The 24,044-nt window shown below is 37.8% G+C and overlaps 1 protein-coding gene across 2 annotated transcripts in view; it reads right to left on the reverse strand.

Annotated features, from left to right (window-relative positions):
• Positions 1-1,353: 1,353 nt before the first annotated feature.
• The window catches only part of TBC1D8B (TBC1 domain family member 8B), a 31,357-nt gene continuing 8,666 nt past the window's right edge, over positions 1,354-24,044 (reverse strand). For both annotated transcript variants that reach the window (XM_086850587.1, XM_023926890.2), the window contains exons 2-21: positions 20,486-20,596; positions 18,233-18,351; positions 17,401-17,626; positions 16,252-16,492; positions 14,974-15,181; positions 13,185-13,352; positions 12,492-12,641; positions 11,208-11,358; positions 10,764-10,978; positions 10,200-10,317; positions 9,209-9,494; positions 7,828-7,957; positions 6,171-6,269; positions 4,940-5,008; positions 4,496-4,736; positions 3,783-3,848; positions 3,580-3,663; positions 2,687-2,743; positions 2,264-2,358; positions 1,354-1,929 (exon numbers count right to left, since the gene is read on the reverse strand). In XM_086850587.1, the coding sequence (XP_086706713.1) occupies positions 1,519-1,929; positions 2,264-2,358; positions 2,687-2,743; positions 3,580-3,663; positions 3,783-3,848; positions 4,496-4,736; positions 4,940-5,008; positions 6,171-6,269; positions 7,828-7,957; positions 9,209-9,494; positions 10,200-10,317; positions 10,764-10,978; positions 11,208-11,358; positions 12,492-12,641; positions 13,185-13,352; positions 14,974-15,181; positions 16,252-16,492; positions 17,401-17,626; positions 18,233-18,298 (3,081 nt within the window). In that variant the 5' untranslated portion in view covers positions 18,299-18,351; positions 20,486-20,596 and the 3' untranslated portion in view covers positions 1,354-1,518. The remainder of the gene's footprint in view (positions 1,930-2,263; positions 2,359-2,686; positions 2,744-3,579; positions 3,664-3,782; positions 3,849-4,495; positions 4,737-4,939; positions 5,009-6,170; positions 6,270-7,827; positions 7,958-9,208; positions 9,495-10,199; positions 10,318-10,763; positions 10,979-11,207; positions 11,359-12,491; positions 12,642-13,184; positions 13,353-14,973; positions 15,182-16,251; positions 16,493-17,400; positions 17,627-18,232; positions 18,352-20,485; positions 20,597-24,044) is intronic.

Consider the following 24,044-nt stretch of genomic DNA (forward strand, 5'->3'; position numbering starts at 1 on the left):
ACTATATTGTATTAAATGAAATTACTTCGTGTGGGCTTCTGAAAAAAGCTTCCTCATTCTCCACATACATGATATATGAACTTTTGGGCTTCTTCAGTAAAACTTTATTTTACATTAATACCTGGGCGTATTGAGGAGAGTGTAAGACATAATTCATAAATTTACCACCAACTGCAATGATAGCATTTCACAAGTGCCTGTAACACAAGTCAGAAATTCTTTTTATTCCTCATTCACACTAGTATTGCAAGAAAAGCCTCAGAAAGATACCATCTCTATTCTACTTCTTTAAAAAAACATGCACAGTGAAAAAGTAATGCTGCTCTGCAGCACTTTGCTATTGTTGTTAAAATACAAGCTCTTATCCTCCTCCTCTAAATGCATTCTAGCACCAGCTACCAAAGATTCAAGGTCTTGAGTCTTTTACACTGGCAGAGCTTTCCTCCACAGGATCTCTACTGTATCATATTTATATACTAAAAATTTCAAGTCAGATTCAAGGGGATCTTCTTGTTGCCTTGAATCCCAACAGATGGAAAATATTACAGCAGCAATAATCCAGAGTGCTATAGAAAATCAATAGTAATTACTGGGTTGAGATACGGACTCAGGGTAGGCAAAGAAGCAACTGCAATCTGTCTCTAAGCAGCTCAATAGTCAACACTCAGCTGCAGATGGCCTGTGCTTGAGTTTTCCAAACACCAGCAAAACCCTACATTTCATCAACATGCTCCTAAGAAGCCAACAATGGCTCCTCTTGCCAGATAAAGTACAACCACCATGTGGTCAGACAGATTTAGATACTGCCCCTTTATTTTAAACAATCAGTAGTATTAGTTTCTGCATCCTTGTGCTGCCTGGATGACCAAATAAGCTTCCATCCTTTTCACCTTTTCTTTGTAGGAGGATTTGGTATAAAAATGGGAAAGAGAGGCTGGAATCTGCTAGAGTCCAGACCCATGGACAACATCAAAGCAGAGGAATTGTGAGCATAGAACTTCCTTTTCTAACCTCATGATCTTGTGCTACCACAACCTCTGTGCTTAGTCTTCACCCTGCTTTGACCCCAGTCCAAAAGCAATTTGGAAATAACTAATTAATGTGGAAGACAACCTCCAAGCTGCTGACACTCCTTTAAAGTGAAAAAGGGAAAAAGTCATTCCTTTTATCACAGTAATAGAAAAGAACCTTGAGAACACCTACTCTAACAACAGTCATTCAGATGGGTTTGTAACAGGTACACATCCAGTATCTCTAAGCAATGCTGCATGTTTTAATAACACAGTAAAGAACTTAATTAATTAATATTCAGTCCCTTTTTTTTGAGTGAAACTTAGAACGCAAGAAAGTGACTGTGCTTCAAACTATTTTTATTTACTTTACATACCAATAATCTGATACTTAAAGCTAATTCTTCAGAGTTCATTCCCTATGTCAACACCAGACTTGATTTCCACAGTTACAGGCTTCATTTGTAAGCACTTTACATGATTAATTCAGAGTCAAATGTAAAGAAAATTACACTCTGATTCTTGCTTTAAGTTGCAAATTCTTAGCACTCCCTATTTTAGCTTTTATGTCATGAGGTTTTTCAAAAAATCTCACAAAGGCTGGCTCATTTAATAAAGATGCCAGAATCTGTTCAAAGGCAAAAGACCATTCATGGTTCCCTTCCAAACTCTGTGCTCTACTGCTTTCAGTCTGCTCAGAGCTCCTTTCCTCCTGCCTCTCTCCAGGCATTTCAGCAGCCATTTCTGTAACATTAACTGGACTTTTGACAGGTGATATGGGACTCTGCAGTCTTCTGCCAACTTCTTCCATTTTCAACAGGAGGCTGGTCACTGCTGCGATAGTCTGATACAACAGTTCCTCCTCGGGATCCCCATGGAACAGATTGTAGAGAGTTTTAGAGAACTGGATGAACTGAGACTGAGGAGAGATATAGAGGACACTGTTCAGAGAAGAGCAATACAACTGTACCATTTCACTACCTGTTGTATTCTCAGTCCAGTGCCTGCTGCTGCCTGGCACCTGATGCAGCTGCTTTAATGACAGCATGGCCTAGCCCTGAGAAACCTATGTGTGTCTCAAAGTCCCTCTCTTGATACAGTATAGCAGTTTTAAAAAGCTATAGTCTAATGACTGATGTGAAGACTTGAAATTAAAGGGATCCTACAAATCCTTTAGATTTAAGTCCTGTAACAGGACTTAAAGGGAAAACTTTCAAGACAAAATACACTTAAATAAGACTCAGACAGTTTACCTGATTCATTCTCGGCAAATCCTTGATGCTTTCTTTTTTAAGAAGTTCATCTTGCCATTGTTTCAGATACATCTGAATATCAACCTTCCCCTTCCCTTTTTGAAGGGGAAGAAGTGGGGAAAAAAAAAAAGTAAAAAAAAAAAGTCAACAAAGAAACAAACAAAGAGCTTCCCATGAGGGATGATAAGCAAAAGAACTGCCATCTTCAATGTCATTCCTTCTCAAGAGTGATGGGGCCAAGAACTACACAGGATCAGAGTTTACTTTTGCCCTTTTGCTCCCACAACTACACTTATGTAAGAGGATAGAATGTTAACAATGTATTGTGGTTGATGTTATTTACTATACTCTGTCACAACACATTTTCCCAGCTCTACTCTCCCAAAAGAAAAGTTAACAAATGTGCTATCAGGATTCTTTTACCTTTTTCTGGGCTGGTCTTCAAAGAATCACTTTCAAGATTATCCCCAACAGATGAAACTACAATTTAGGGGGGAAAAAAAAATATTTCAGAAAAGAGGACCAATATTTTATTTCCCTTATCAAAAATTCCTTCCTTAAGGGGCAAGACACAATGTTCTCAGCACAAATGACACCAAGAAGAAACCACATGGTAAAATCTGCATAGTTTCTATAAAAATAGAAGCCACTGTGAGGCAGAAGATCACAAATAAAACTGCTATCAGTTAAATAATTCTTATAACCTTCACTGTTCATTGAAGAGTAGCAGGAACAGTACCTAAATATTGTCTACTTTGGGCAGATTTTAAAAACAAAAAAAGGATCTATCTTCCCTATAAAAATCCCACAGATTTCTAGAGTATTTGAAACAGATTATTTTATCAACTCCATAAATTTGCTAAACCTTTTTTAGCTCACTTGGTCTAAAATGAAAGCAAAGAATTTTTAAAAACTTGCTTATGTGCCTCAAAGTAAGTATGGATTTGGTATTTTCATTCTTGAAGCAGGAAATACCATTCCATTATGCCTAGGATGCAAAAATGAAACAGCCATCACTTCAACACCACAATAGACTGCCTACAATGCTGAAAAAATGTCCACCAAATACATTCCCCTATTTCCAGGTAAACACCCACAGGCCTTTGAATTCAACCATCAGATGAGGTATCCATAAATTCTCCACAACTTTATTAAATTTTAACTACCTACAGAAGATCTTCACAAGGGATTCTGTTAACAGGGATATGATTTACTGGACTTATAAGTTTTCAGAAGAGAGCTCCCCATTTTTCACAGGATAATTAATAGATTCTTTCTAGTATTCTGCAGGCAAAACCTCACACTCTGCAGCTTACCACTGAGCTGGCTGAAGTAGATCAGTTCTTCTTTTGAAAGCTCATCCCCTTTTGAAGGATTTAGAGATTCTACTTCAGTAAAAGCTGCAATAAATGATCGAATAACATGAGTTCATGGTTAATGCCCAGGCATTACCAAAGCAGTGATAATGATGACAAAAACCAGAGGCAGCTCTCCCCAAATGCCACTGTTTCTCACTTACCTGGAGGGATGTGCAACTTAAAAAGAAGCTTGAGTTTGTCAGTGAAGCTTCCATTATACATCATATCTGTTAGGGGAAAGGACAGTCTATTCAACTGGACCAAACTTTAAAACACCCTTTTAACCTAAACAAATACAACCTAGGGAGGTTGAAACTGGACATGTGCCCTACCTTACAGGGAATACAATTAGATACGAAGATTAATGAGCGTACTGTCACCTGTGGCTGAGCTTGGGGTTAGCCTACACTGACGAAAGAACACTATTAATGTCTATGACTTACTAAAATAAAACCACAGCACCAAACAAATATAGCACTAATGGTCTTAGCATTTCCCTTAAAGTTTTGTTTCCTGAACAATACTACTTTGAAAATAAGATGAAAGAAACAGAGCAGTAAGCCAAGAAAACTTTCAGTTCCCCAGAGGTATAAGGCATCGGTCATCCCGTACAATCTGTGTATAAGATGACTTAGTATGAAAATTTATCATAAACCAAACAGGCTGGACAGTGAGATCAGACCATTCTTAATTTCTGGATATTTTGATGGCCAAGTCATATTTAAACTTGATCTCCAAGAGGGAATTATTCTGTCTAATAAAAATCACACTATTTGACACTGTGTTAAGAGACTAAGTCTCCTTAGCTTTCTGTGTAGTGTATGGAAGGTGATATACCCTAGGACTAGTGCTCATGTATGTTTTGTTGCCATACCAAGAACACAGGCAAATTGTTTGAAGTTTATAAGGCAGTTGGAGCTCTCATCCATCAGCCGGAATGTCCACAGGGCCAGGGAGTCTCTGTTTGCACAGTGTGACCAGGGGCTCAAGAGATGGCAGAGAAGCCTGAACTGCTCACAATCAATCCGGTACTGGTCAAGGTAGGGCAGACTAGCATCGTGATGTTGCAGGACAGGACTATTTGCACTCCAGTAACAGGAAAGAAAATGCTCCTTCTGCAATGCAAAGGTAAAACATTAGATTTTAGGGAAAAACAAGTCTCTCTGGGGGAAAGGTATGAGGAGCTAACTATATAAGCAATAGTACAGCTGGCATGTAAAACATATCTTGAGTCTAACCTTTATCTCTATTTATTAAAACCATTTCAAAGCTTACCATTAAGATGGCTGTTTAGTAAGTGCAGAAAATGGCAAATTACCTTGAATAATTCATAAAGCTCTTCAAGATCACTAGGACTGAATTTTACTTCTTGAGACACAACACGTAGCTGAAACAAAATTAAGAAACAATTAATTTATGTATCTCCCCTCCTTGGAATAAAGCCTGTAGAATAAAATTATGGAAGACTTAACATTACATTCAGAGACACTGTTTGCATACTCCAGGTTTTGGCATGTTACTATTACAAGTAAGAATAGCACTTCTAAAAAGTAATTAGAAGATTATAGATTAAAATAAATAATTTCTTAAAAAAGAGAAAAGCTTAAGCCTAGTCATGTTACTAACATACATGGAGCCTACACTATGAAACCCAGGAGATAAAACTCGATTATTTATAACTACGTAACACATAGCTTCTTTTAAATGGACAAATGCATGTTGAACTCTCAACAGTGAAGCTGAATCCTCATTTTTTTAAATTACAAAAAAATTGTTCACAGCTTTTAAAAAGCAAAGTTTGGTATAAGACCAGCTTCCTACTTCACAATATATATGTATTGTAAAATTAATTACAACAATATCACCTTAGCATAACCACCAGCAATTAGTTCCCGTTGCTATAAGCCACATATACTACAGAAAGAAGCACTGGGTGGTGGACAGACAAGTATTATCATAAGGTATAGGAAATGAGCCACTGTAGAAAATAGGCAAACAAAGGTAGCTACTCATAACCTACACCTTCATTGGTGTAGAGCAGTCTGAACTGAAAGGAAGAGACAGGCAGATGGAGAAGTGCCACATTACCAGACATTCACACACAACACAAAAAAAAGCAACCCCTGTTGAATGCACTACAATAACCTCTTCAGTGCTGCTTCCCAGAGCAAAAATGCATGTGCTTAATTGTTTTACTGTATGATGCTCAATGCCTCTAATAGAAAAGTAACATCAGCAGACAGAAATACAGGTCAGCCTGTTCCAAGCCACACAGTGTCAGAGGTACACCAGCCTTTAGAAGTGGTTTGCAATGGTATTACTTGTAATAAGAACAGGAGATCATGATGTGATTTACAGACTGAAAATATCACAGGCCAAGCCTCAGTTAACAGACACCCTGCAGACATGGGGGAGTTCTATATAAATTAATATATAAGTTTTATATAAAATCATATATTTGGCCCTGGAAACTGCAGGACTTGTCAGAACCTTCCAAAAGGGAATGAATTTTATCAAGGTGAAGGCTGACATTCTTCCAAGTCACTCACCACATTCTGCTTGGTCATAGTTTCCAGGGTCTGGATCACATAAAGCCTGTTCCTGCAGCGCAAGCTCTCAACATCCTCATAGCGAATATCACCGTATCTCTAAGAAGAAAAGCATCATTCAATGCAATCAACTGTTGGGAGACACATCTAAACAAGTATTTTTGTCTTTCTTGCATCTAAGCACAATACAGGCATGGACACAAAGGAAGATCACAGAAACTCTGAGGAAAAAATAATTTATTAGAGCACTAACATTCTCCTTAACCAGTGTGATTTTTAAAAGGGTGTTTAGAAGTGTTTCAGAGAGCAACGGAGAAAGAAGAAACTGGAGTAGTTCCCTGTGTGGGAGGACAAAGAAAGGGATTTTACTGTGTGTTGGCTCTATACCCAACTCTGCTATCACTTGGTGACTACTACTGCAAGGCAGGAAAGTCTAAGATGTGCATGTTGTCAGGGACTGAAGTTCACTCCAGTGTAATTAAGAAATCAGCTAAGTAATTTCTGAATCATTCCTGGCTTCCTCTGTAATTTCTAAAGGACATGAAAGGTGTCTGCACATTGGAGTGAATAAATGCATTTATCTTTAAGGAAAAGTGGGATAGGGAGGCAAAAACTAGAAACAAATTACCAGAGAAATCTAAACAATTAAAATCTGAATAGAAACTAGGAGATCAAAACAGAACAACATTCTTTATCAAGCAAAACTGAGTTTCTGTTTCTTGACATTGTTCACCCCACTAAAAGCAGCACCCTCTTCTTAGGAAAAAAATCAAAGAAGACAGTTTCTAAATTGTACAAATTACAGTTAGTTAATCTTTTCTGAGTGTCAAGGTCAGGACACTTTTTCTAAAGAGATGTACTTTTTTTACTAAACACATGACTGGGAATCAGAAAACAAAAGAAGTATCACACAGATAAAAGAAACTAGTTAACAGAAAAAGCAAACTGTGAACTTATCTTTTCTCTCAGCTTGCCTTTCACTTCCAGTGGTCTGAACAGAAACCTATCTACAAATAGATTAATACTCTGATTCACATGATGGGAAGAGAAAAAAATGTCTCATAGAAATCTGGGGACAAAAATGAGAAACTAGATTTCCTCCCCAGTGCAGAGCTCCAAAGCTTAATATTGCAGAAAATAAACTAGCAAATTGAAAGAAAATACTAAATGAGCATAGCTGATCTTCCTCACACAACACATCTCTAGATGCCATTTAACTCATACCATAAACTACTCAAATACACAGCTTCCCATATATATTATGTCAAAAGTCACTAGGATCTGCAATGTGCAGTAATCAATCTCCAATTAGTATAACACAAAGGCTGTCTCTGTATTTTGTCATTTACTTAACATACTAATAATAGGGATGAGGGATGGTAACACATGACCTGTGATGAATCTTGGGAACTCTACTCAGGAAAAACTAGAAAGCACCTTCCTGGCACTTGAAAACCCAAAACAACAGAACAGCAAACCTATCTCATAACCTATAAGATTTTCAGTGAGGGTCAACAAAATACAGCGCCAAATTTCTACTATTCCAGACAGCTTTTTCTACCCTAGTTTGTACAATGCAACTACACTGTTTCAAAGTAGCCCATGAAACATTAAAACTGCACAGGAAAAACAAAAACATGCCCACAAGAACACATACTTCATTTGATTCTCGGATCAGATCAGTGATGTCCACTTTTGGATGGTCACTCTTTGTATCACTGAGATTGGAGCCCTGCTGCACAGCTGGAGGTAAAGGACTGTCTTTGTTAGTGACACTGTCAAAAAATCTGCACAAAGTAAACATATAAGAAATTAGCAAGAACCAGTTTATCACAAAAAAACAGTAACATTGGTATCTACTGAAGAAAAAGTGTGCAGAGAATGGGAAAAAACAGTATCAGTCAGTAGCAAGTGCTGTAATAGTAACAAAGATACACAAACATGGCAACTGCCCACCCAGAGAAGGTTGTAGAGCTTCTAGCTTTGGGAGTTTTTAAGACTGAGCTTATGTCATCTAGTGGTAGCAGTAATCCTCTTTTGAGTGGGAAGTTAAACCAAACTCTTTCCAAGGTCCCTTCCACTTGACATTCCCCTGGTTTTCTAATCCACATAGCAAGGTTGTGCTAAATTGCAAAGAGAAAAAAGCTGGTCCTGAACTGTGAACAAGACAATCTTAATTCCCCCAGATGTATAAGCCAAAGACATGCCTGATCTGTACCTGCTTATCACACCTACATAACCAGCCTAAATAGATCCAGTGAGGATGCCAGATTTTACAATAAACACCAGACTGCATGGTCTCATAACAAAAACTACATTTTCTACAATAATTCTGTAGCTCCTACCCCATTTAAACATGCAACATATAAAAGCCTCACTAAACAGAAATTCTTATTATCAGTTATTAACAGTCACAACTCATTAAGTCCTATAGCACAGTAATTTTACTGCTCTAATCCTCCATGATACACAACCACAGCATCAACAAAAGAATTTAGTTAATGAAGAAAAAGCTGTACAAGTTTTTTTTGCAGTATGTCATTTTAAAGCACACTTCATGTTGCTAACAGAACAAACATCTTGTCATGATTGAGGTCATCACATTTTTTTGGTCTTATTTCTGTTTTAAGCCATTAACAGCAGAGGATTCAGCAGCCTAAACTACAAGAACTAAGCTGAAAAACTTGCTGCCTGTAAGTTGATGTCTGGAACAGTCAAAATGTGCTTTAGATCATCTCATGAAGGCAAGCTGCCTTCTAGACATGATATAAATTCAAGGTAAAAAACACATTGCTTTTTCTTTAAAATTCATGAAATAGTTATGGTTTTAGAAGAACTTGAATATAGGATGGGATTTTCAGAGGATCCAAGCCCATTTTCCAGCCACCTCTTCCAGAATTTCAGCCTGAGATGAACACTAACCCCTCTGAAGCCTTTGGCAGTCTTGAGATGTCTCCTCAGCTACTTCAGAATGACTTATCTAAATGCAATTATAGCAGCTGCTATGTAGCCTGAAAGAGTAACAGTTACACTAATACCTGTTGAGAATAGTGACTGCTTCTGCATCATCCTTACAAGTGAGCAACTTCCCCATGTTGTATTCCAGCACTGCAAGGCCCAGCTGCAAGATTGCCTTTATTCCATCATAGAAGAAACAGTCCATCACATTGACTGCACTTTCAATTGGCAGCACACTGATAAAAAGGGTAAGGAACCAGGAGAGAGAGACCGAGGAGAAAAAAGTCATGTCCGTCATGTGGTCTGTCAACTGAGGCAGGTGAACCCTGATGAGCTCCTCAAACACTGCCTGATCTACCAAGGCACCTGCAGGGAAAGGATAACAAAACCACCACCCAAATCTTAACATAGAGAAGCACACTTCTCATAGCACCAGCCAGAAGCAAAGTTCCTGTTCTAGTGCAGCTTTGTTGTACAAGCACACACAGGCCCAGTTGCACAGAACCACTGGCTCCTTCCCCCATGCTGGAAGCTGTGCTTTCCATGCATGGGGCCAGAGCCTTGAGCATGCTTGAAGTGTGTTTGCACTTTGGTGACTGCATGGTTGCTTCCACTAACTCTCCTGACAGCCAATACATTCCCTCTGTAACAAGAGAGGCTTCACACCCCATTTTCTTCTAACATATACACCTATAAAGACTGCATATGAGATCAAAGTCCAAGTCTGGACCTGAAGTAACTCCTTTTCCCTTATCTAAACTGGCTAAGTTTGAAATAAATAGTATGAATTGCAGTTACAATTCCATAAGAACAGTATAAAAGTCTAGAAATATTCTATTCTTAGAATACTGACAATATCTGAAAATCACATCCATGCCTATTTAAGGAGGAGTCACAGGATGTTCTCTGTAACCTCCATTTTCTACTCCACAACCAAAACAAATGCAATGGTTTCTCTCCACTTGTCAGTCTTCAGCTCATTCCTTACATTTGTTCTTAATGAAAAATCACTGGCATTCAGTATAGCTAGACATTCAATTCAAGATAGATAAAGAAGCAAATGGATGTTACCAATGATTCGGCGATTGAAATAATCGGGAAGCATCCTTTCACACACAGCAACCAAAAGCCAGAATGCTTCCTCCTCTTTAGCATACAGCAGAAGCACTGATGTCAGAATATTCATTGCCTGCAACATTCAAACAGGAAAGGAAACATTTAAGAGAAAAGACAGTGAAAACACAACTGGTATTATTTCTTAGAATTCGTATTTCTGAAAGAACTTTACAGCACATTTTTAAAGTGCTGGGATAACCTACAGCCATATCCAGGACAAGAGTTTTACTTCTATGTTATTAAATACGGAACAGAGTATGTAAAGTTCATAAAAATATTTTTAAGTGCTGTATGTCTGGTTAGAATGCAAATGCACATATTAAGTGGACATGATAGCACTTATAAATTAACTCAAGTATAATGTAAAAACTCATTTTACACAATGGCATGAAATAAGCAAAGTGAACCACTAAGCATGAAACTATTCCACATTTCTGTGACAGATTTTATGAGGTACTACCATACTGCCAACATGAGCTAGTATTTCAACAACCAAACTAAGACTCTAAACTGCTATACCTGACAATACCCAATTTGTGGATTCCTGAATGCATAAGCTGTAAGAACTCTCCTGAGAGCAGAAATTCCTGTGTCACTTTGAAAAGCAGGATGCTCAGGTAGGGAGCGACGTAAATCTCGTTCAATTTCGTCAGTAGCCAAAGTGCATGTTCCTAAGGATTTTTCCACCAACTCAGTATAATAACCAGGGTTGGATGCCATATCATTTACAGCACCTGTAAATAAATACATTGCACTGCACAGTATTAGAGGAACACAGTAAAGCAGTAATTTGTTTGCAATTTGTGTAAAAATGTTGGTGATTACTAAGGTACCTCATGAATTTCCAGATATTACTGAAGTAATGTGTCAGAGTAATTCTACTGAAATGAATGGAATCACTCAGCAATGAAAGTTGCTGACTCCCAAATGATGACTCCCAAAATGAAACTTGTTATGAAATACCTGAGAAGAGTAGCCATAGTTCTCCTCTCAATGCTTCTGGGATGCCTCTTACAACTAGGTCTCGAGTCTTCTTTGTTCGAAACATACTGACTCCATGGCCCAGTTCTGCAAACAGGATGTTCCACGACTGTTCCTTCATTTTTTCTTTCAACTACAAAAAGCAGAAGATAACAAGCATTAAGTATACTGGTAGATTCTCCTCAGGATTCAGAGAACAAAAGTAAATTTTGCTCACAGTTATATTCATATAAACTGTAAACTGTGGCTTTGGCATCCATATTGATGTGTGAAATGAGTGCTGAAGCAAATCAGAGCAAAATCCAGCCTATGCAGAGCACAAATTCAGCATAAAATGCCATCTTACACATGACCTACTATTTTTAAAGTACGTTCATACAAGATGAGACAGAAGGTAGATCTAATCCAGTATCCCATCTCACAGAAACCAACAACTGTTACAGCACAGGAAGTGTGTGTGTGTCAAAAAGACATTTCTCTGAAGCAAAGCAACTGTTGATCAGGTGCTAAAGCTCATGTGAGGCTCCAGGGCTGAGACAGGGTGAATGTCGCCTCTACAATTTCTGTGCATGCAGCACTAAGATTTAACGTTGCTTAAGTGATTAAAGGTGCTGAAAGGAAAAGTAGATTTTGTTCACTTCTGTTCAACATACTATAAAAAGCAGGATTTAAAAATCTGGACTCCCTTTCGTCCTGCTCAAAGGTTATTTATTTTCTGGTATTTCTAATATAAATAATTTTAAGTTACTCAGTTCTACTGAAAGACTTATTTTGAAATAAAACCTGTCTTTTTGCACATACTATGGAAAAGCAAAAATTGGATGTTCTGCTGCAAAAACAATCACATAAATACCTCCAGAGCATAACTTTGTTAGACAGTGGTGCAGAAGAAGAAAACAAGTTAAGTCAATTTCTTAGAACACTCTCCTTGCTCCCAGAGAGTTTGTAGTGATTTTGTATCTTGAAAATTCGATGGAAATGCAACATGATCATTATCATAAAACAAACAGCTAACTCTTCCCTGAAGGGTGGAAGAGCAGGAGAAATTAACTCCATGAAGATAAGGCATATCATTATTAGAAAGGACGAGCAGAAAATTGAATGGAGGTACGAAGAAGCACCCTGTGGACTCCAAATACAAAAAATGCAGATGCAAGAAGACTGACAAAGCCCTGAGGAAATCAGCAGCCTGGCTGGAATTCATTTTTATATACTTCACTTCTTTCCAATTTGATTCCAAAAACTGTTGGCCATTTTATCCCTTACCATTTTAGAGTCAAGGTTCTCAGCATCCTGAGGATGGTAGACAGTCATTAGTGCTTCTGTACTGACGGTTTTACTGTTATCTTTCTGGCCCATCTTTGACTGTCTTGCACAAAAATCCTTTGGACTGTCAGCCACAGAACCAGCTGCAACCTTGAAAAAAATTTAACAGTGGTACTCATAATTAACAAACAATTCTCCAAGAAGCAGCACCAGACCATCACTGTTCCTTATATTAAGTTACAAGTGCCAGATACAGACTTCTAAAATAAATTAAAAACAGCAATCCCTGCTCTGCACAGCTGGGCTTTCAGGAGGCTACACTTGGGAAAAAAGCCATCTCTCAGGCAAAAAACGAAATTATGAAAGGAAAAATATTTATAAAGAGAACTGAGAATATGAGACAAAGGCCTGACCATCCATCACCACCAAAAAAAAAACCCATTCATACAGTGAACTATATAGAAAACCCAACAGCATTTAAAAACCAGCATTACAGCTGGAGTTGTTTTTCAAAACCTGATGAAAAACATGGTAAAAGAACCCAAACCAGAATGCATTCACAGTAGCACCATTGTCCAACTCATTCTCTTTCACATGGGCAGAGTTATTTACCTTTTTAAACCTTAAAACCAGAGGTACATGACTCATTCCTGTGAACAAATTCTAAGAAATTAGAATTGCCAGAGCTGTTACCTCAGTACTTATGACGTGTTGTGGACTCACAGTTGCATTGCATTTCATTCTGAGCTTTGCCACAAGCAGTCCAAAATCTCTCACCTCTGTGAAACGAAAAGCTGTTTTCCCTTTGGTACTAATGCTGACTCCTCTATTGGCTGGATCTGCTTTATCTACCCCTGTGACCTATGGAACCAAGGACACATAACATAAATTAAGCAAGGAATTTTACCTGCTTATTTATAAGAGAGAAAACCTGTTAAGAACACATGTGTAAATGAAACAGCATATGAAGCACACAAGGAGACTAGGTAATACAAGTTACAAGTTGAAAGCTCAATTGCCTGTAGCTATTTTAGCAAAAGGCACTAAGTATTATGCAACAGATTTTTGACAGAGCACCAGAAATCTTCAATAAGGTTTTCCCAGCTGTGAGTGCTCAGCTTATTTGAAAACCTGGGGTCCTTCTACCTGCTGAAGCAGATGCTTTTTTCTTACCATACAAAAGCAGAGAAAACATGATTTTTGTAAGTAATCAAATGAAACAAGTTTTACAAGACTGAACTTCCCCTGAGAATACCCTGTCAAAACATCTGTCATAACACATAACAGCTAGAGCTGATTTCATTGTCATGATGGAACACTTACAGATTAGAGCAGTTAAAACAGTTTAATCATGGAAGTTCAAGTGACAATCATGAGAATCCAGACTGACTGGCATTGCTGATGTATTCATATTTTTAAAGGTAAAGAACAGAAAACCACTGAGAACACTGTTATAGGTAAAGAAGGAAAGACCACTGAAATGAGTAACTGCAGACCTGTAGAACAAATAGTGAGGGTCTGACAGTCTATAAGAATAAATTTAGAGCCAGCTCCTTTAACACTGCCTCTTATGATATGGAAGTCTATTATTTGCAGCACTGTTTACAGATAATCAAATAAATTGTTTTATGTAGGTGAGGAACACCAAGTGTATTGCTGAAATTAGTACAGCTCACCCCCTATGTCAGGTGTCTTATGTTAGGCAGTATGTACACAGGGCATGTAAAGCAATTAAGGAGCAATTATAGAACATGGTTTATTTGTAGGCTATTGTAAAAGTGTCTGGTGTTGATGAAAAGCTTTTAACACTGGAAGACTGAAATGTGGCAATGTCCTAGATCACATGAAGTCAAGACAGGAATGAAGAGGGTTGGCTGTTTTTTCCCCAGAATTTATTCTGCAGTCAACTAGAGTACTCTACAGAAATTCCAAAGCTGTGTCCTTTGCTATATGTCTTTATTCTGTCCTTACAGTCTGTTGAGATTGTCAGATGTAATGGCATTGCTACTTACTCACTTGACAACTGGATTTTCCCACAGACTTCTGAACAGTCAGCACTGCTCAACTACTGCAAAAAATTGCACTACTGAGCTGAGAAACACATCAGTGTGATTGCTAACCTTCAAAATCCTCTACCCACTACAATTCTTCTTACCTTGAGAATGTATCATTAACTCACCTACAAGTTTTTTCATTTAATAAAAAAAAGGATTCTGATTTTTTAATAAAAAATTTGGATTCTGTACCAAGCTACAGAAATAAGAGTAAATAGAAAAGAGAAATAAGATAGAGAAACAAATCTAAAACATGAAAGTGGTTCCAGAAACCTACAAACAGAATTCCTACATGTAGTATCCAGGGTAGGGGGAAACACATGACATCACATAAAATAAGGAAATCCTAATGAAAATCGGCTAAAGTGGCATTAAACTGTACAACTGCAAAACTGGTATAACTGACTCTGATTTGTAGTTTGCATTACCTCTCTCAATGGAATGATCACACTGCACAGGCTGCCATCCTGGCTAGCAAAGCAGATGTAGTTTTCTGAAATGCACATTTTCCCAAGGGTGTTACAATGACTGAAAGGAACCCATAAGAAGCACTCATGAACTTCCTTCAAGGACTCTTCTTTAGGTAACCTGAAGAATGCACTAAACTGCTCACTGTGGGCATGGCTCTCCAGGCCTCTGGATTAAAAACAAAACACATTGGTAGAAAAGAGAAAACAAAAATTAAATCAGCTTTAAATATCTTTACAAATACGAAAGTCACAAGTATTTGGGAAAAGACAGTAAAACATCATGCTCTCCTCTCCCATAATCTGTGGGGTCAGTCTGGAGGGTTCAATGCTTTTCTTGAAGAGGCAACAAAGGGCAGAACTACACCTACCTGTACATCCACTTAACAAAGTATTTAAATATGTCACTACATAAGACCAGATTCAATAATATTCTTACATAGAAGAGCACTACAGGGCCTAAAGGTAGTGCAGGAAAGATACTAAGAGCATAATATGCTCGGTTTCCCCACACATCAGAATAATAATTTAAAACTAGAACAAGTTTTGGCTTGAACAGAGGGTTAATTAGCTAGAAATGTAGCACATGTTGTAAACATCTACCATGGGCTAATTTTCCACAGATAACTGCCAGAAACAATATTGTAGAGGAGTATCCCTCTTCAGATTTGCTACCAAACTGAGGAATCAAAGGGAAAGGAAGGACCTTAACCATTAAGTTACTAATATTCATGTCTTTCCCACCACCCAAAATAATATGGTACCTCAGGAAAGCCATGCACCCATCTGCAACTCACTGGTTTTATCACTCACCTCCAGGGACTTTCAGAAAAGCCATGCAGTTATCATTTATACATGTCTATTAAACTATTGCTTCCCCACCTTATCCTTCTTCATCAGATATCTCTGGAGACACCTTAGCTCTAATCTAAATTCTCTAATCCTAAATGCTGCAAGAGCACCTTTTCAAAATTCAAACTAATATAAATGTTTTAGTTGGAAGACCAGCACTGAAGATTCAATCATCTTCTGCCTTCATACAGATATTTGGATCCAGCCAAGTAACAACAAATTACAGTGCCTCATGTAATGGCTTTGGTCCAACATTTTTATGAGACACATGGTTAAGAAAATATCAGCAAAGCGGATATTTACTATCTCCTTGAGACAAGGATTCTCTTCCTCTTTGCCTAAACAAATACTTGGTCCAGAACAGATAAACTATAAGCAATGCACTACCTCTTGGTGATTTGTAGAGGGTCATGAAGGACTGGATCATTCTCAAATGTCTCCTTGTCAAAAAGTCTTCTAACTGCATAGTTTGCCAGCTGCTCCATTAGAAGGAATGTTTCACTCATGTGCAAAAACATGGAAAAATAATGATCTTCCCCACGGGAGCATACATGAATGCTCTCTGTCAGAATCACATTGGAAGTTTTCTCAAGTTTTGATATTTCATCCCAGGAGATAATAAGTTTTACTGAAAATAAAAATGTGAGATAGCTCTCAATATCTGCCTGTATTAAAAAAGAAATGCAGTAGTAGCAGAACTAATAAAATATAATTAAACAACACAGTCAAATGATAACGCACTTGGAAAAGACTACAAACTAATAAGCACAAAAATGCATTTTCTTCATTTTTCCTGAAAATTAATTCCATTAGAAAGAATTTTATAGAAAAACATTAAAACGCACACCAACTATGACAACAAAAGATTACATCACCTCTTCCTTCCTCTTATGTGAAACTGCAAACAGCAAACACCATCCTACAAGCCAACCCCCCTTCAACAGCTCACCAGTAGGGCTTCTTAAATTAAATCCATCATGTATTTGCATGTAGAGGAACTGTGCCTTTTAGCTACCGCATTTCTCAATATAGATCAAAACAAGCTTTGGAAGGATCCTATTTTTTGTATGTTTTCCATTTTTCACACAAATACAGTTATAGTACACACTATTAGAGGTATTTGTTTGGGCATTTCAAACTAATGTTACACAGAGAAAGAGTTATGTGCAATCATCACCAGTGTGTAGTGCACTGACACAAAATACTATGCCTGTGTGTGAAGAAGTAAATAATCCTCATAGACTTAATGCAGCATGAACTAAAGATGATGGACAGCTTTTACCTATAGTCCACTTCTGGAAGTCTGCCTTTTCTCTGAAGCTTGAATTAAAAAAGCATAATAATAGACATTGTGTAGTATGCTACACAAATATATCCATTTCCATAAATTATGTTGGCAATTTCTGCTCATCTCAGTGGTTGACATCCACTCACATGGCAAAATAGCTCCCTCAGCACATAGGAAGAATTCCTCCTAATCTGAAAGATAAGCAGTGAAGCGTGAAGGGATGCAGCTTAACATCAAGGTTTACTTACTTTCTGCTCCAAGCAAAAATGAGTAGAAGCTAAGGAAGTTGGTACTAAGATACAGCCATCCTTGACAGGGCACTCTGCCCTTCCAGTAACTGCACGAGTAGTAGGTAATCAACTTCTCCTTCTCTGGTAATCCAAAACACTTCTCAAACTTCATAAGACCTTCACGAAACTTCTCAGGATCATCTTCTTTTACAAAAGAATCTTTTTCCTCTTCAGCAATCAAACCCTACAACAAAAAATCACATTACTTTGTGCATACGTCTATATAGGTGGTTGTCATATGTGCAACTGCGTGCACAAAGCACAGCATTCTCCCAACAGGAGAGTAAGTTTTAGAAGGGGAAAAAGAGTCTGAGGATCAAATCATAAATCACAAATAAAATGTGCTATTTCAGACTCATCCACACAGCTTAGGCAAGACACACATTCCTGTGTCTCCTCTTCTGAAACAGACATATTTTCCTCACTTAATCCCAAGAGTTCCTGGGCTATATATTTAGCATATATAGAGTGAAAAAAAGTAGACCATATGTTTCCCAGGCACTGTTAAAATTATTGTGACATAATTTTTCAACAGTTTTAGACCACTATATAAAGACATTTGATGTGTCATTTAGCAAGTGGAGCTTATGTTAAACAACCTTAGTTGTGTGGAAGAGAAACAGGAAAAATGCCACATGTTAAAGTTAACAGTCACAGACTATTCAATCAGAATATGAAGCATTACAATGCTGTCACTGAATATTCTCCAGAGGATGTATTGTTCATATGGAGTTAAAGGAAAAATAAAAACCAACATACTTAGCCCTTCCCAATTATGTCTGTTACTTACTCTTATCTTTCCCTGGACAAAACTCGTAATGTCCTCATTTGAATCAAATACTGATAAAGTCTTCATAACATTGCGTTCTAACCACTCCCAATGTTCTGTTATTTCTTCTCTGCTGGATCCTATTGAAAAATATAGTATTACTTTAAATTAGGACAGACTTCAATCATTTCACCAAAACTATTAATCAAGAGAATACTTAGCAAATTCCTGAGTCGCAGAGTAATTTAGATATACAAGACAAAATTACAAGTCTTAAATTTCTTGTTACCTCTTGTGAACATTGAAAACTTATTCAGTGTACACAAAACATGTGCACTGCTGTGTTTTTCTTTCAAGTCCTTTATGCAGCTCTATTTCTGGCCTTTAAATCCAAGAGCATCTCAGCTTTGCCAACATTACGTGGCTCAGTGCTGAAGCCTGAGTTGGACTGACGGTTCCTTCCTCTCAGCAGCACCTCCCCAACAGACAGCACAGCACTACTGCAACACTCCCAATTTAATAGGCCAGAATGTGGGAAATGTGAGACCAAACTCATGAGGCTCAGCAGGAAATTAAATCTGTGCCTTTGATATCCTCAGCTTTGATCACTGGCACACAACAGTTTCCAGAGCAGAACTTCAAGACTAGGGCCTGCTGTGCAAAATCCTAACACATGTGAGGATGTAAAGTAAACATTACTGTAAGCAGGAAGGCAGCAATAACTGAAATGCCATGAGTGAAACCACAGGGTTTCAGCAGATTCAATACAGAGTCAGTGCCTTAAAGAGAGTGACTCCCCATCAGATGCTAGCAGACAAGGAAGAGTGAAAGAACTTACATAGGTTTGAATAAAAGCATTCTAGAATATAAATTAATTGGCAGCGTGATCCTCCACAAGAATGCACACCAATTAAAGCAGAAGTGTGATCACATACCATTGATACCCTCAAGCAAGAACACACCTTGAATAATTGCTTTTTTCTCAGCTTACTTTGTAAAAGGTAATTAACCAACTTTCAGTGGACTCAACAAAATTAAAGTGGCCCTGTGAATGAACAGAAATTGCTCTAAAAATAGTTAAATAGTTAGACTGCATTACTCTGGCTGGATTTGCAACAATACTTACCAAATTATACAAAGAGTAATTAACACAGCAATTACATCACAAAAATAATTATTTTTCTCGGACTACACATGTAGACCAATTATTTGAGTCACAATGTGAATCAGAGGCATAGAGGTGACCCAGGAATAATGAAACTTTTATGTCCTTGTTTAAATGGCTTAGAAGCACTGTTTCAGACCCTAGATATGTTATTGCAGGAACAAAGTGCCATCCCTTCAATTTCTTTACAGAAGAAACAATCTAACACAATTAGAACAATCATATTATGTAGCTTTCTGTTGTAAAGCATATATGCAACACAAAATCTATAAAAATTCAGTGCTAAAATGAAGATTACCCTTTGTATTTTCCCAGGAGCTGACCTGACAGCTGTAGAATTCCCCAGAGTACACTTCCAACATAAATGTTAAAGTATTTTTGATAGCCTGTCACCAGGTCTGACTTCTTCAGAAGTAGCCCTGAAATATTATTTATTGTCAATTCACAAATTGTTCAAATTCTTTAAGGCTGCCCTTTTAAAGTGACAATGCAATTACATTAAATTAACGCTACAAGAACAAATCTGTATTTACTTTTCCATCCCCCATTAATAACACAACATGAGAAAGAGATAGAACTTATACTACAAGAGCAACATATATGAGGAAGAATTCAGCTCTGACCATGACTGTGAACCTGCATGTTTTAACACACAAAGAAAAAGTAAACAAAAATATTAAGATAAGCATCTCCTGTTATTCCTACCTACAGCACAGTTTGGAATAATAGCATAATTTGGAATAATAGCTAAGACCTACTAAGCCCACTAAGACCCTGACAGTCCATCCTGAACTGTGTCAAGTTATCCCTGTATCTTACAAAAGAAAAGACAGTGCCTGTGTCATTGTAACAGTGCCCAAAGGATTTGGTACCTGAAAGACTCCTGCAGAAAGCAGGCAATCAGAAGGTGTAATAGGAATAGTCCGCAGATCTATTCTGTAAAACCAGAACCACACTGTGCTGTCAAGCTCAGGCTTGCAAATGTTTTTAAACCATTTAGAGGTCACAAGAATGAATAATTATGTGAGAGGATTAAGCCAAAAATGGAACCCATACTTTGCACCCTCCTTTTCCACTTTCTGGACTTTGCTGGCTCCCAGAGTACGTACCGCATGCGATGGACCAGTAGACTTGGGAGTCTGGGGTCTGATGCAGGATGCGAAATGGGGCGACTTTCGACGTTGAGTCCAACACTGCATCTAATGTTCCCACAAGGAGACCTGTTGTGTCCAAGAAAATGTACACAGCACAGTGAAACTCAAGTTTTGAAATGCACACTCCCCTCTGGTTCGTTTCTTGGGGAACAGGAATGCTACCCAAGTAAGGACTAATGAATGCTGAGAAAATAAGAAGCACAATCGAGGAGAGCACAAAGTATTCCCAGAGGAACTTCTTTGTGATGTGATATTTTGATCCAGTAAAAGCCATGAGGCACTAATGAGGCACTTCCACTTCCCTGTGGAAGTGACAGCCATGCAGTATGTGAAACCAGAGTACAACTAGAAATGTAACCAGGCAGTCCCAGCCTTCAGTGAGCACAAGCAGTAACTGAACTACCTCTTAATTAGTCATTTACTGTTGTTCTGTTTTCCAGGAAAAGGAAAGAGCCCTTGAAGACCATAACTGGCTGTCACCTCCCTGCAACTAAGTGTTGAATTAGCTCCCATTAAACAGAGTTCAGATGAAATATATTAATTTCACCAAAAAGCCAAACTTCACCTCTCCAGAACCAGGACAAAAACATCATCTGGGAAAATAAGGATGCATTTTATAATGACTCAAAATCATTCTCTCGCACTTAACTAATCCTTTAAAATCTAAAAAAATCAATACTGAAGAAACAATTGAATATTTTGGTTCCTGGTGCACTATAAAACCTTCTCTTTTTACAACAGAAGCAAAAATACAGTCAATGGGGTTGTATACTTCTTTCCTGTATTTCCTATGTTTGCACCCTTCTAGCATGACCACAGAAACAGAAAATTCAATTAAAGCAAAGTTACCAAAGCAATCACACTGGGCTTTTAGTCTCCTACAGAAGAATGGCAAAGTAAGAGATGAGATTACCCAAAAAATCATGACACAATTACTCAAAGAGCTGCTGTAAAGTCTGTTCCAGAAACCTGTTGAGATCATAGATGCAAAGCATTCCCAAAAGGAACGAAAGGAGAGAGCTGGAATACAAAATTAACACAGCCCATATAGAACCTTTATGTCTTTAAATACATGTCTTTCCTGTTTAATGGAAAATGATCCTTTGATTTTGGTTTTTAGTATTCTGTAGAAGCACTAGATTTAGACAACTTCAAATGCATCCCTCAAAAGTTATTTCAGAAATTTTAAGTTGGCTACTTTGGTACTTTGGGTTTCACTTTCTTTCTATTAATTCTCTCTCAAATTCTGGAAAAATAGAACTTGTGAAAGAATACAAGGAAATAAAATAATGCAGAATTGGTAAGTCTAGACATTCATCCACGGAGCGTGGTTTTCCTGAGGATACACTTTCGGCATAGAGCCTGTGGGAGTACCTCACTGTCGCTATTCAAGTTTCAAATGTTTTTGCTTCTCCTCAAAAACATGGAAGTAAATAATTATGAGAAACCACCACAAAAAAAACCCAAAACTAACAACCAGGAAAAAAAGGAAAGAAACCAAACAAGCAAACAAGAAAAAACAAAAAACAAAAACAAAAAACCAGAGCAGTACATTACATCTTTCGTCTTGTCTGAAATTAACAGACTGTAAGTGGTTGTTGGAAAGTAGAATTATTTTGTAGTTCCTGACTGAAGATGAACATTGAATAATCAACAACATTTATGTCTGTTTAAGCAGCTTTTGCTTACTGAACGAGTCATGACACTGAGTTGATATTAAAGGTGGCTTTGCTTCAGCAAATGTTGCATTATTTCATTCACAAATCTCCCAATAACATTTTCTGTTATAATATAAAGTTCAAGGATATTTTTCACCATTTATAAGGCTAATGCAACTCAGCTTGAGCCAATGGTTACCTTAGTGCACTAGAAAGGAGCACTCCTCGAAAAGCCATCACAGCTCCTGTCTCCTTGGAAGGTCATCAGATTTTAGACACAATAAACTGTACCAGGTGAGTATCCATCACCTCAGCATTGCCACATGTCATGAATGGGATCTAGACTATAGGTTTGAGCCTATGGCAGTAAACAGCCTCTCAGTACAGTACAAACTAATTTCATGGCTATGGACACTGGCATAACTGTGAGGCAAAAGCAGAGGCTCACTTATCTTCTCATCTTAGTCTTGAAAGTTCTCCATGAGCTGCCAATGTTTGGAATACTGTATTATTGGTCAGGGTTGCTATACCCTCAGTTCTTGTGTGTTTCTCACCAAGCACTCCCTTGGATTACTATCTCCCAATGGGAACCAAGGGACAACTTACAGAGGGTCCCCTACTTTCACCTCTGCTTAAAACTAGAGTTTCTCCTGGGGGTTCCACCTAATCATCCTCCTGCTATGCTCAAGGAATGACTTCAGCTGTATCTATGGAAAGCAATGCACATTTATATGGAGAAAAGGCTCTGCTTTTAGAAAACATCTTCAGTTTCATAGCTGCCTGAGTAAAACTACTAGGGAATACCGTAGGGGCTTCAGTAAATAGGGGAAAATACTCTAGAAACCAAAATAAAGGGCAAGGATCCAGAACAGCTTTGAAATACAGATGTGTTATTCCCAAGATGTCTCTAAAAGACTTGGTTAGAAAAATATCAACATTAGCTCAGAGACGTGCCACAAAACATCAGCATTGAATTTTGTTCTCAGTTGTACCAATTTAGGGCATGTATGACAGTACATGTTAATAACTGTCCAGCATTTTGCCATTTGGGGGTCAACACCACTTTGTCCTTCTATATTTATTTCACCAAACACACCAAGAGAATACTAAAATTGGTGCTTTTTCTTGGTTCTTTTCAAACCACGATCTCAAGGATTTTTATTTTCTTCTGGAATAGCACCAGTTACAGGTTTTTGATTTCCAACAATCTACTTTATTTATAGCAATTTGACTACTTCCTATCCTTTATGGGACAAGTGTAATATCAGTTTCCTTTTACTGATAAAAAATCAGAAGCAAAGTAAACATGCTTCTGTATTCTTTTTTAAAAAGCACCATTCTTCAGAAATGAAGTTAACACAGGCTTGGTTTCTCCTCTAACGCTTAACAGTGCCTTTGAAGTCAATAATTAATTATATTAAAACTGGATCAGACAGCCTCCTGATTTGCTACATTCAAAGTAACATAAAATATTTAATAATATATGGGTTCTTTACAAACAGAAATGTTCCGTTAGCACCACAGTGGGCAGCCCCATTGCAGCAAGGATTTTGAAGAGCAGATATGTTGGTCTACAACTGAGTTCTCACTTTTAGCTTATTTACATCATTACAAGAAAAAGAGTTTTCTTGAAAATACTGTAAAAGCTCTGTGTGAGTGGCAACAACTACAGAAAGTGACATTCTGCAGCTACACTCAGTTTCATTCCAGTAAAAACTGCTCCCTTCTACAATCTGAAGAATTCACAGCCTAATCAGAGCAGAACCAAAGAGGAAAAAACACTGTAAAACAATCAAATTTGTGATACAGAGCTGTAGTGGGTTGGCCCTGGCTGGATGTGCCCACCAAGATGCTCT

This window comes from Cyanistes caeruleus, chromosome 14 (assembly GCF_971803275.1).
Source record: "Cyanistes caeruleus chromosome 14, bCyaCae1.hap1.1, whole genome shotgun sequence".
NCBI lineage: Eukaryota > Metazoa > Chordata > Aves > Passeriformes > Paridae > Cyanistes > Cyanistes caeruleus.